Source organism: Narcine bancroftii, chromosome 2 (genome assembly GCF_036971445.1).
Source record: "Narcine bancroftii isolate sNarBan1 chromosome 2, sNarBan1.hap1, whole genome shotgun sequence".
Taxonomy (NCBI): domain Eukaryota; kingdom Metazoa; phylum Chordata; class Chondrichthyes; order Torpediniformes; family Narcinidae; genus Narcine; species Narcine bancroftii.
This window is the reverse complement of record NC_091470.1, coordinates 333,211,081-333,225,099: the sequence shown is the minus strand read 5'-3', so window position 1 is coordinate 333,225,099 and position 14,019 is coordinate 333,211,081. Positions and strand designations below refer to the sequence as shown.

The following is a 14,019-nucleotide window of genomic DNA, read 5'->3' as shown; positions in this document are numbered from 1 at the left end:
AGAAGAAAACGGGAACCATGTGACACCAGCAAGAGGCCTACAATATCCACATGTACATGATCAAACCTCCGAAACATCGGCTCAAAATATTGTCATGGGGCTTTCATGCATTGCTGGACTTTGGACGTCTGGCAATGAGTGCATGTCTTCACCCAATTGCTGACCTGTTTTCGAAGGCTATGCCACGCAAATTTGTTGGCTACTATCCGGACAGTCATTCTGATTGATGGATGTACCAATCCATGTTCTGCATCAAATAACTGCCGTCTCCAGGCCACCTGAATGATTTGGTAAGGACAACCTGTAGATAAAGCATATAGGATTTTGAACTCCCCTGGGCCTGCTGGAATTTCTTCCAGTTGCAGGTTTGAGTCTCCTGTTCTGTATTTCTTCATCTGCCTGTTGCACTTTTGCAAGCTCAACGTGGTCCACCACTTGGGCTAAGGTCTGCATGGATTGTATGGCCGGATGAGAGAGCTCATTAACCATTATGCTGGTCTTTCCTGAGATGTGTTTGATGGCTGTGGTGAACTCAGAAATATATGATAAATGTCTCTGTAGATGAGCCGATCATGGATCTGATTTCTTAGTGAAGGCAAATAAACTGCTTGTGGTCTGTAAAAGCCATGAAATGCCTGCCTTCTAGTAAGTACCTGAAATGTCTGATAGCCAGGTACAGTGCCAACAATTCTCAATCAAAAACACCGTAATTAAGTTCTGGTGGTCTTAGGTGTTTGCTTAAGAAAGCCAATGGCCGCATCCACTGTCAGAGCTGTCGGGACATCCGTTCTTGGGTGGACCAGCAATGCAGCATTAGCCAGTGCTTCCTTGGTATTCTCGAATGTTGCCGATGATTCTTCATCTCAATTGACATCCCTTGTCTTGCTTGACACCAGGGTGAAGAGGGAGCACAGGATGCGAGCTGCTAATGGTAGAAACTGGTGATAAAGGTTCACCATTCCAACAAACTCCTGGAAGCCTTTAATTGTGCTGAGCTTAGCAAAGGCCCGGATCACCTGGACCTTTGCTGGTAGTGGCTTTGCTCCATGTTTGTCAATTCTATGGCCCAGATGTCAATGGTCACTAACCCAAATTGACACTTGGCAAGGTTGATGGTCAGCCCAAACTCATTCAAATGAGTGAATAGCTTGCGCAAGTGGGACAGATGTTCCTGACAACTGCAGCTAGTGATAAGTATCTCGTGTAGGTGCATGAAGGTAAAGTCAAGATCATGTCCCACTCTGTCCATTAAACATTGGAAAGTCTGCACAGTGTTCTTGAGCCCAAAAGCCATCTTTCTGAGTTCAAAAAGGCCAAAGGGTGTAATAATAGCTCTTTTTGGAATGTCATCTATGTGGATCGGGGTCTGATGACACCCCCAGACTAGGTCCACCTTAGAAAAGATATGGGCTCCCTGCAGGTCGGGCATGAAGTTCTGTAAATGTGGTACCAGGTAACAATCTAATGTGGTAAACTCGTTCAACCTGCGGTAATCACCGCAGAGTCTCCATCTTCCTGCGGCCTTGGGTACCATGTGGAGCAGGGAGGCACAGGAGCTATTGGACCATTGAACAATACCCATGTCCTCCATCCTTTCAAACTCCTCTTTGGCCTTATGAAATTCATCTGGAGGGAGTCTGCGAGCTCGGGCATGCAGCAATGGCCCCTCAGTTGCTATGTGGTGCTTCAATCCATGTTTCAGCATCGCCAAGATGAATTACAGTGTAATTATTGCAGGGAATTCTGCCAACAACTTGGCGAATACATTCCCTGAAAGATAATTGGAGTCTAAATGTGGAGCTGGTACCTTGGCCTCACCCAAGGCGAAGGTCTGGAAAGTGTGGTATGAATGAGCCTTTATCTTTATCTCCTATGAGTGCTACGAGACCGGCTGAGTTGTTCCAGCATTTCTGTGTGTTTTTACTACAATCACAGCATCTGCATACCTTCGTGTTTCACACATGAATACAATTCACTGCCTCTTGCTAGTCTTGATATAAACAACAAGTATTTTTATTTTCTTTTCACATTCACTAAAGATGCATGTTTTTGAATGTAAACAAATATTTAACAATAAATAATAATTTACCTTTTTTCTCACAATTGGCAATCAAACAACATTAACATCACAAAATCAACCAGAAACAATAACCAGGGATGTTTTAAATGCTTTTCAATTAGTTTCACTGGAAGTAGATGTAAAGTCAGTTGAACCTAATATTTCAACACATAAATATCAACACCTAGTTTATGAAGAAGTGTGTGTTGTTTTATTTTACCGAAGAGGTTACTAGTCAACTCAAAATATCAAAGATAACTATGAGTTTTGCAGTTGCATAACCCTTAGTCATTTCGATAGTGTTTGATGAGTTTACACCTCATTACTGTATAAATTCCAATTTCTTATTGAGGATGTGTTCTAATGTTAGTTACTGGATGATTTAGTTACCCATTATTTCTGAATGTTTTTGCCAAACAACTGAAATGAAAAAAGGCCCAAAATAATTAACTTCCTTGCTATCAGTGCAAGACATCCAGGATATTGTCTTTCTGGAATTTTGCATCTGCAAACTCTATTAAAACAGAAAGAGTAAGGAGTATGTTTCAAACACCAACCACTGCTTGACTTTGCTGAGATCCTTTTCTCTGGGATCAACTGGTCCTTCCCACTGCATGAAACAAAATACAGTGTAATAGCCTTTACCCTTTAATCACAATGTTCAATATGAATGACAACAACGGTGGGAGGTCGTCAGCCCTGAAATGTTAATTGTTTCTCTCTTCACAAATGCTGCCCAACTTGCCGAGTATCTCCAGTATTTTCTCTTTTTGTTTCACAGAAGGAAATTTACTGCTTGGTCTCTCGCATAAATTTAAATCAGATTATTTTCAGCCCAATATGGTCAACTGAGCAAGTCCCCAGAAGCTGAGAGATACGGGCATCAAATAATTACTCTGGTATATTGAGGGTGTAAAGCAAAGAGTGTCACACACTAATGCTGTTTTGACTCTATCCATGTATATGGGCACCTGTGACGATGTGGAACAGTGTTTGACTAAGGTCTAAATAATTATTCAAATGTCCAGTTAATACTTAGCAGATGGAAAGATAACATGAGGAAAATGGCTATGTCATTTCTTCCCAATTCCCTCTTTACTATATTATTGGGCTGATGACCCTGTCCATACCAGTGTGAGCAGAAATTAATCCTGTGGAGTGCAATGGTCTGACAGCTGTGGTGTTCATTTGGAAATATGTGTGTTTGCCAGTCACATTACAGTTTCCCTCTCTTCCTCAACAACCAATGAAGGCTTGTGGGATCCTGGAGACTTGCCACTCTCATCATCCTTGCCATACTGCTCCGGAAGGGAAGAGGGATGAGAGTTCTCAGATACGGAACTGCTTTTCACATAGCCCGGCAAGTTCCAATGCCCATTGAGTAATCCACCACCTGTTCGGCTGCTGAGGTGGAGAGCTTGGGGTGCACGGGTGGTCATGTTGGCACTGATGCTGTTGTTGGTGTGTGACACCATTGGCCCATAGCTATAGGTGGTGCTTCCACTCCGAGCTTTGCGTTTGAAGTCAAGTGCCAAAATCCAACGGGCCCATGCCTTTTTGATCTCACTCTGGACCTGAAAGAAAGAGCAATGACAGACAAATTAAAAGTTACCAAATCCAAGCCCCTAACCCTGAATTCAAATGGTCAATAGCAAAAAAAATCTGCTGGAAGAACTGATTAGGTCGAGCAGCATCACAGCTTTCAGTCTTTTTCTCCTACTGATGCTATTCAACCGACTAAGTTCCACCAGCAGATTTTTTTTTCAGCAGATTCCATCTTCTTCAGTCTCTTGTGTTTCCAACAGTTTTACTGCCGGTTCAGGGCATTCTGCACAAGCCAAATCTACAAACAGCAACTCCACCAGCATCACAATTATTACTATCAAGTAATCAGATAGTCCACCAATCATCCAATTCCACAAGAAGATCAGAGAAAAGCACAACTTCCAGCCCATCTTAATCCCCACATTTTGTGCATTTCCAAATTAAAGTGGAATTTCCATGGATTTCACAATTCAAGTTGCAAGCCACCTTGAAGGTACACATGCTCATTCACAAATGGAACATGGGTCATAAGGCTGCTTTCTGACCAATATGGTATCACAGAAGATTAGTATGAAACACAAGTTAATACCTTATGCAAATTTTGAGCACTGAGGGGGGCTGACCTAAGCAATAGAGATGGCAATGCACCATGTGCACAGAATAAAATGCACATGCAATTTGGCCTTCATACTCTTACCCTTGCCCCTCTCTTCTTACTGTAAAGCAAATGTATTTCTAAGCCCAAGACTTTCAAAAAGGAATCTTCTGTACATCACAGCGTTACGCTCTTGCAGTAAGCAACAACTCAGAGGCCACATACGCTGGTACCTCATTTATCAATCAGAATATGCTCTGAGTGTCAACAGAATCAGCATTAAAAGATGGGAGGGGACACATTATTACTGACAATTCTGTGGTGCTGGAAATCTGATGAGAACTTATGCTTTCCCTACTGCTGCATCAGAGAATTGGGCTCCCATAACAATAATCTCATTTAAAGTCACCTTGTTGCCATTTGTCTAGGTATTCTGTAAGTCACAGTGGCTCACTGTGTAGTCTGGTTGAGGAAGTGATACACCATGCAGTGCTGAGATGCTTTGCTTGGGTAGCACAGTGAATGCGAGTCATTGCAGAAGACTGGTGGCAGCTGTTTTCAGACCACTGGGATCCTGTGATCTTCCTCATTATCTTCATTTCGATGTGACAGCAGCTGTTGACTCCCCATCTCTTTTTTTGGCTCTCAGCCCAGAGATTTCTCTATGGCAACAAGCTCAAAGGCCAATGACTGCCATATTAATCCCCCCACAAAGGCCCACACTACCATACCTACCAGGAATGCAGCCTGAGCAGCAGCTCCACTCAACCGACCCTCACAGATAAATTCTGCACATTGGTTTGGTAACTCAATCCACACTGAACGGTGAGAGCACCACTCCATTGTGGCAGGAGTTCCTGGCAGAGCAACATGCACTCAGCAGAAGGCAGATATACTGTATATGTCAGTGAATATTTGGCTCCAGAACCAAAAGCTCCTTGGCACCTTGCAAGGTCGAAATAAGTATTCAGGTCAGTCATCCATTTAGATCTGAGATATTTTTCACTCACTAAAATCACACACTCATACACAGGAACACAAGTACTTACCTCTCCATTGCAAAAGCAGTAGATAACAGCCACAAAGCAACCCTGCAAAGTTAAGCAGAAAGGGTTTAAAGTCATACATTTGCAGCTCACCACATAATTTATTGAACACTGGGGAGACTAAATACAAATTAGGTGATCACTTTTAGAACACCTCTGAAGGTTACTTTATATAAAGTATACTGTTTGACCTGCTGAGTTTTTCCAGCATTGCGTTTTTATTTTAGAACACCTATATTCAGACTGCAAGAATTGCCCTGAGCAACCATTAGGCTCCTGTTGTAACTCAGCCATAGCCCAGTTCTGAGCTTGCCTCCTGATCTATTCAAATTAATCTCAAAGCTGAGGAGCAGTGTCATAACTTTAGATCAGACATTTTGCATTCTTCCAAATGCAAGATCAAGTTCAACAATTTCAAGTCATATATCCTGCTCCATTTTCTTCAGAACGAGTTGTTGGCAATCTTTCTGCTGTAACCATTTATATCTCTTCTTGACCCATCTTTGATATCTTTATTTGTTGCATTAGTTTGCTTCCACTTCATCCATTTAATCCCTCCTGCCCTATCATGACTTTCAGCTTCCTCCTATTATTTCATTTCTCTTTTAACTTCTTTCAGTTCTGATGAAAAGCCATCAGTCTGAAAAAAAAACTCTATTTCTTTTTCCCCACATGCTGCCTAACATGCTGGCTATTTCTTGAAGCATTTCTATTTCTGTTATTTTTATTTTACTATGTAAGAACATGACTGTTCATTGAGTAGAGAATGATGACATATCGGGAAATGGGGCAGCAGGATAAGGTCATGGAGCTCATGGTGTATGCCTTGTTATTCATTAAGATTATGGTTGGACTTCTACATCAATTTATTTTCCTTTCCCTGTTGCCATATTTGACACTTTCCTGAAAGGCAAGAAATCTATCCATTGTCAGACTTGAATATATTCATTAATTCCCTTAAGGCCAAAATTCAGTCTTGAGTGTGGAAATCCAGGTACAGAATTCCAAAGACTTAAACTGTGAACTGCTACACCACCATGAAGAACACATACTGAGCCATAGCATGACCACACTTCAGCGAGACTGATCACCTGTTTGTATTTCTACTCCGAGTGTACAAACAGAGACTGAGGAGCACAGCACCAGTGGTGAAAATGGTGAAAATATGGTCAAGGGAGGCGGAGGAGCGTCTACAGGATGACTTTGAATCAGTGGACTGGACCATATTCAAGAACTCATCCATAGACTTGACTGAAAATGCAACAGGCAGCAGCAACTGTGTGGATTAATGTGTACCCATGCACAGACCAGGTGTTCCCCAACCAGATACCTTGGATGAATTGGAGGATTTTCAACCTGCTGAGGGCAAGATCAAGGGCATTTAAGGCTGGGGATCTAGATCTCTAAGGAAGTCCATGTCCGACCTGCAGAAGGTCATCTGTAAAGCAAAGTGGCAATTCCGGAAGTTAGAAACAGGTACACGCCAGCTATGGGAGGGAGTGCAGGCCATTACAGCCTACAAAACAAGGGTGAACACCATAGATGGCTCATGCTTCATTACCCGATGATCTGAACACTATTCTCAGTCTGTTTTGAGAAGCAGAACCCAACAGTGGCCACTAGGACACTGTGATATCTATCTCTGAGGATGACGACAACATCATTCAAGAGGGTGAACCCTTGCAAGGCGACAGGCCCTGATGGTGTACATGGTAGGGTAAACTCTGTGCCAGCAAACTAACAAGACTGTTGATGGACATTTTCAACCTCCCATTACTGCAGTCAGAGTTTCCCATCTGCTTAAAAAGGGCATCAATCATCCCAGTGTCCAAGAAAAACAGTGTGAGCTGCCACAATGACTATCGCCCAGTAGCACTAACATCTACTATGATGAAATGCTTTGAGAGGCTGGTCATGGCCAGAATTAAAATGTACTTAAGTAAAGATTCTGGACCTACTGCCATTCGCCTTTGTCACCATCGTTCCACAGCAAATGCAATATTGCTGGCTCTCCACTCAGTTCTGGATCACCTCGAAAACAGCAACACATGCGTACAGTTGCTCTTCATCGACTGCAGCTCGGCCTTCAATACCATTATTCTCTCAGAGCTGGTCAAGAAACTACAAACTCTGAGTGTCTGCACCCCACTCTGCAACTGGATCCTTGACTTCCTCATCAGAAGACTACAGCGAGTATGAATTGGAAGCAACATCTCCTCCACACTGATTATCAACCCAGGTGTACCCCAAGGAAACGTGCCTAACTTACTGTTCTGCTCTACTCATTATACACCCATGACTGTGTGGCCAGGCACAATTCCAATGCTATCTACAAATTTGCCGATGACACCTCAGTTGTCAGCAAAATCACAAATGGCAATGAGGAAGTGTACAGGAAGGGGATAGATCAGCTCGTTGACAGGTGTCACACCAACAACCTTCCACTTGATGTCAGCAAAACCAAGGAGATGATTGTGGACTTCAAGAAGAAGTCAGGGGAGCATGTTGCAGTTTTCATCGAGGGCTCAGTAGTAGAGAGGGTCACCCAAATTCCTGGGTGTCAACATCTCCAAGGATATGTCCTGGAGCCTCCATATCGATGCAATCACAAAGAAGGCTCGCCAGCGGCTATACTTTTTAAATTTATTTTTGTAAGATGGTTTATATGAATGTTTGCACTGTGACGCTGCCACAAAACAATGAATTTCATGACTTGTTCATGACAATAAATTCTGATTTTCATTCTGAAGAATGATTCAGTCAATTTTATTTAATTATCAGAAGAAACTTCTCTTGATCTTGGTTCCAATACCCTGAGATCAGGATCCCTGCTGTAGATTTTCTGGACACTAGAAATAAGCAGAGCTCCTCTCAAATTACTCCTTTTGGAGAAAGTATAGCTTTCAGAAGTATGGAGACCAAAGTTCTGTGCAATATTCCAGGCGAGGCCTCTTCAATTGCAGCACGACAGAACGAAGAACAGTGTAAGACAGGTACAAACCCACTTGGCCCATGATGCCTGCATGGAACATGATGCCAAAATAAACTAAAGCTCTTCTGCCTGTGCACAAGTGATATTTCTTCATTTCTTGCATAGTCATGCATTTATCTGAAAGTCTCTTAAACACAATTATCATATCTTCTTTACTCTTATAATCCAATCCTCTCACTATGAAACCTGACAAATTAATAGGAATTCTATTCACTTACTGTACCTGCATACTATGTATCTCTCCAAATGACATCTTTCTGCCTTCTAATTTATATTTTAAAAAACTATTTTTCCAATATTCTTACCGAACTAGATCATTTCACATTTCCCTTATAATTGACTTCCGGGGCTGGTAATGAAGCACCTAAACAATGATCATGGAAGACCAGATGGGAATGAATGCTGATGCACATGTGATTGATTTCTTTATACATGTTGTACATTCTACCTGTGCCAGTGTCATTTGTGAGATATGCACTGGCCATTCAACACTCGATGAGACCAAAGTACACATTGAAGCTATTCTGAGCTTGACCTACCAAATTATATCTAGTCCATTATACCTTTGGACTGAAACAGAATAGTCTGTAGATGCTATGATTGTAAATCACAGAAATGCTGGAGGAACTCAACAGATTTTGTAGCATCCAGAGAAAGTAAAGATATGTTACCAACATTTCAGGCCTGAGCCCTTCTTCAAGGTCCAAAAGATTGGCTATATTTCTTTACTTCCTACGGACATTATGAGACCTGCTGAGTTCCTCCAGCATTTATGTGTTTTAACCTGTATACTTTTAGAATTAGAAGGTTTTTTTTCCCCCAAAAATTAAGGATGTAGGTATTCCATATAGTAAAAATAAAATATTTTCCCATCATAATTTTCAGAATCTTAAGCACACAGATTCCCTGCAATGTCTGTCAGGCAGAAAACTTTCTTTGATTCAGTCAGACTTTATTTTATGAATCCAGGAATCATGGCAAGATCAACATTCAACCAGACAACTGGCCAATTTGGAAGACAGCTGAAGGTGAATAATTCATTGGGCATGGGAGTGAATAATAGAATAGAGTGGGTAAGAACACCACAATCTCTTCACAAAAGGGCATTTGTGAACCTATTGAGATTTTATAATAATCCAACAGGTTTGTGTCTACCCTAGGGCAGCGTGATTAGTGCAAAGTCACTACAGCTGTAGAATCTGTAAAAAGTGAAGGGAGCAAAGTTTAGGGGAGACATCAGGGGTGTGTTTTTTATTCAGAGAGTTGAGGATGCCTGGAATGCCTTGCCTGGGGAGGTGGTGGAGGCTGCAACAATAGGGGCATTTAAGAGACTCTTAGACAAGCACATTGATGAAAGAAAAGTAGAGGGTTATGTGGTAGGGAGGGTTTCGGTTTTTTTGGCAAGTACCGGTATATATAGGTTGGCACAACATCGTGGGCAAAGGTCCTGTACTGTGCTATAATGTCCTATATTGTATGTTCAGGTTGAATATCGCTTATCCGAATACCTGAAATCTGAAGTGATCCAAAATCCAAAACTTTCTTCATCCATTGTCCCATAGGTCATGTGTAATATGTAATATGTAATAGAGTTCAGGAATCCTGTTCAGAGAATGGGATGTAGCGGACTTAAGTAGTATATTATAGAGTGTACATGCTCTTCAGCGCTTGACGTCCTGCTTTGCGGAAACTGCCAAAATGTTTGGCCTGGAAGTCAGCCTGAAGAAAACTGAGGTCCTCCATCAGCCAGCTCCCCACCATGACTACCAGCCCCCCCACATCTCCATCGGGCACACAAAACTCAAAACGGTCAACCAGTTTACCTATCTCGGCTGCACCATTTCATCGGATGCAAGGATCGACAATGAGATAGACAACAGACTCGCCAAGGCAAATAGCGCCTTTGGAAGACTACACAAAAGAGTCTGGAAAAACAACCAACTGAAAAACCTCACAAAGATAAGCGTATACAGAGCCGTTGTCATACCCACACTCCTGTTCGGCTCCGAATCATGGGTCCTCTACCGGCACCACCTACGGCTCCTAGAACGCTTCCACCAGCGTTGTCTCCGCTCCATCCTCAACATCCATTGGAGCGCTTTCATCCCTAACGTCGAAGTACTCGAGATGGCAGAGGTTGACAGCATCGAGTCCACGCTGCTGAAGATCCAGCTGCGCTGGATGGGTCACGTCTCCAGAATGGAGGACCATCGCCTTCCCAAGATCGTGTTATATGGCGAGCTCTCCACTGGCCACTGTGACAGAGGTGCACCAAAGAAAAGGTACAAGGACTGCCTAAAGAAATCTCTTGGTGCCTGCCACATTGACCACCGCCAGTGGGCTGATAATGCCTCAAACCGTGCATCTGTGCGCCTCACATTTTGGCGGGCAGCAACCTCCTTTGAAGAAGACCGCAGAGCCCACCTCACTGACAAAAGGCAAAGGAGGAAAAACCCAACACCCAAACCCAACCAACCAATTTTCCCCTGCAACCGCTGCAACCGTGTCTGCCTGTCCCGCATCGGACTTGTCAGCCACAAACGAGCCTGCAGCTGACGTGGACTTTTTACCCCCTCCATAAATCTTCGTCCGCGAAGCCAAGCCAAAGAGAACATGCATATGTAAATATTTGTATTGTAATGTGAATGCATGTATCTTTAAGTTTGAGTGAATTAGTTCATTTTTTTAAATGGTGCTCCAAAATCTAAAAAAAATACATAATCTGAAACACTTTTGGTCCCAAGCATTTTGAACAGAAGTGTGTGTGTGTGTGTGTGTGTGTGTGTGTGTGTGTGTGTGTGTGTGTGTGTGTGTGTGTGTGTGTGTGTGTGTGTGTGTGTGTGTGTGTGTGAGCGTGCACACGTGCTCGCATGTGTATATAGCACTGACTGTAAGGAATTTAAATGTTCCCCTTGTGACCTGCATGCGATTTCCTTGGGTGCTCTGGTTTCATCCCACCCTCCAAAATGTCTGGGGTTAGCAGGTTAATTAGGTTTAATTGAGCAGCACAGGTTTCATGGGCTGGAAGGACATTCTACTGTGCTGTATCATCAAAAAAGATAAAAAACACTGAACCACAATAATATGCCTTGATGTTATTCTGCAAAGGCAAATCTGAATTAGAGCTCAAAAAGGACAGAATTAGTTGCATATGTCCAAGAAACTTTTTTGAGATATTATCTTGAGCCCTTGTGCTCCACAGTTTAAAAATTTTAATCAAAAAATTCACGTGATTAAAATGCACATTCCAGATTTTATTCAAGCTTATTTGTACACATTTTGGTTTGACCATATAGAAATTACAGCACTTTTTATACAATGTCCCCTCATTTCAGGGCACCATAATATTAGAGACATAGCAATGGTATGTATATTAGTTAAAATTAGGTTTTAAATAATTTTTAAAAATAAATGTATTTAAAATTATGAGACGCACAAACAATGTAGGTCGGTTTTTTCCACTGAGGGTCGGTGAGATACAAAACAGAGGACATGGATTAAGAGTGAAAAGGGAAAAGTTTAGAAGGAACATTAGGGGGAAAATCTTCACACAGAGAGTGGTGGGAGTGTGCAACTAGCTTCCTGCTGAAGTGGTGAATTGGGCTTAATTTTAACATTTAAGAAGAATTTGGACAGGTACATGGATGGGAGAGGTATGGAGGGCTATGGACTGGATGCAGGTCAAAGGGCCCAGGAAGAAAATTCAGCAGAGATGAGAAGGGCCAAAGGACTTGTCTCCGTGCTGTTATGTTCTCTTGTTCTATGGTTCTAGAATCATGTCTAGTACTTTGTTGCATATTCTTTGCTTGAAATCTGTGATTCATAGACAGCACCAGGTGCTTAGTATCTTCTCTGGTAATACTCTATCAGGTCTCTATTGCAATCATCTTCAGCTCCTGCCTGTTTTGGGGGCTTGTCCTTTTCTTCAGCTTTCTCTTCAGCACATGGAAATCATCCTCAATTGGATTTAGATCAGGTGACTGACTTGGCCATTCAAGATATTTCCAGTTTTAAGCTTTGAGAACTCCTTTGCTGCCCTTAACAGTAGGTTTAGGATCATTGTCTTGCTGTAGGATGAAGCGGCATCCAATGAGTTTGGAGGCATTTACTCAAACTTGAGCAGCTAAGATATTTCTAGACACCTCAAAATAAATTTTGTTACTGCCATCAGCAGTTACATCATCAATAAAATAAGTGCACCAGTATGGTAATATATGGTAACCTATGACCATGTCCTCCTTTGGAATAGCCACTCTACTGCCGCTAGAGCCATACATGCCCAGGCCATAACACCCCTAGCACCATGTTTCACAGATGAGGTGGTATGCTTTGGAGCTTGGGCAGTTCCTTTACGCCTCCACACTTGCTCTTGTATTCACTCTGATACAGGTTAATTTTGGTCTCATCTGTTTTTCCAGAATTCTGCAGGCTATCTTAAATACTTCTTGACAAACTGTAATCTGGCCATCCTGTTTCTGTGGCTAACTCGTGGTTTGCATCTTGCAGTGTGGCCTCTGTATTTCTGCTCATGAAGTCTTCTGCAGACAGCACTCATTGACACATCACACCTGTCTCATGAAAAATGTTTTCTGATCTGTCAGACAGGCAGGCATTTTTCTTCATTATAATGAGAATTCTTCTGTCACAGCAGAATACCAGTCCCTTTGTGATTACTGAGCTTTCCAGTTCACTCTTCCTTCTTAATGATGTTCCAAACTCTTGATTTTGGTCATACAAAGGTTAGGTCGATATTTCTAACTGTTTGTTTTGTACTTGTTTTTCACCCTCATAATGGCTTGATTGACAACTTTGGTCTTCAAGTTGAGAAAAGGCATTTACAGGCTCAAAAGGTGATCAAAAAATACCTGCATCAATGAAACAATTAAATATAACCGACTAATCACAAACGCCTGTGAAGGCAAAGATCCCAAACATTATGATGCATTCTGAAATCAGAAAAATATGTATAAAAAGTGTTGTAATCCCTACATGGTCAAACTGAAATGTACACAATAACCTTTAATAAAATCTGAAATGTGCACTTTAATCACGTGAATTGTTTGATTACAAATTTAAATCTGTGGAGCACAGGGGCAAATAAGGGGAAAAATATGTCTTTGCCCCTAACATTATGGATAGGCAGGTCAGTCCTAACCTAATTTTAGGAAATGAAACTAGGCAAGTGATGGAAGTGTTGGTGCAGAAGCATTTTGTGAAAAGTGACCATATTTCTGAATGTTTTGAGGTAGTTATGAAAATGGACAAAAAGGTCCAGAAGTTGAAGTCTTGATAAGAGAGACAACTGATTTAAAGCATAAGAGAGAACCAAACACAGCGCAAATCCTCTGATTTGTATCTGTGATCAGTGGTATGTGGCATGGGTCGGTGCAAGGATCCATGTTGTTTGTGATATATATGTTAACTACTTGGATGTGAATGTAAAAGATATGATTTTACATCAGTTTACAGATGTCTCAAAAATTGTTGTCATGTACAGTGAGGAAGGTTGCTTAAGGTCACAGCAGAATATCGACTTGAACAGAGCATTGCTCAGATTTAATTCCAACAAAGGTAAGATGGTGCAATGTAGAAAGTTAAATTGGAATAGGACATGTACTTTATATGGTGAAATGCTAAGGAATACTGATGAACTGAGGGGTTAGACCAGTGGTCCTCAACCTTTTTCTTTCCACTCACATACCACTCTAAGTATTCCCTATGCCATAGGTGCTCTGTGATTAGTAAGGGATTGCTTAAAGCGCTATGTGAGTGGAAAGAAAAA

At 41.8% G+C, this 14,019-nt stretch overlaps 1 protein-coding gene across 2 annotated transcripts in view; it reads right to left on the bottom strand.

Moving 5' to 3' along the window:
• Positions 1-2,047: 2,047 nt before the first annotated feature.
• Positions 2,048-14,019, bottom strand: part of pth1r (parathyroid hormone 1 receptor) — a 162,775-nt gene continuing 150,803 nt past the window's right edge. The window contains exons 12-13 of one of the 2 annotated variants that reach the window (XM_069922121.1): positions 5,249-5,290; positions 2,048-3,633 (exon numbers count right to left, since the gene is read on the bottom strand). In XM_069922121.1, the coding sequence (XP_069778222.1) occupies positions 3,271-3,633; positions 5,249-5,290 (405 nt within the window). In that variant the 3' untranslated portion in view covers positions 2,048-3,270. Of the gene's footprint in view, positions 3,634-5,248; positions 5,291-11,467; positions 13,103-14,019 lie in introns of those variants that run through there. The other variant, XM_069922122.1, reaches the window with a different exon arrangement.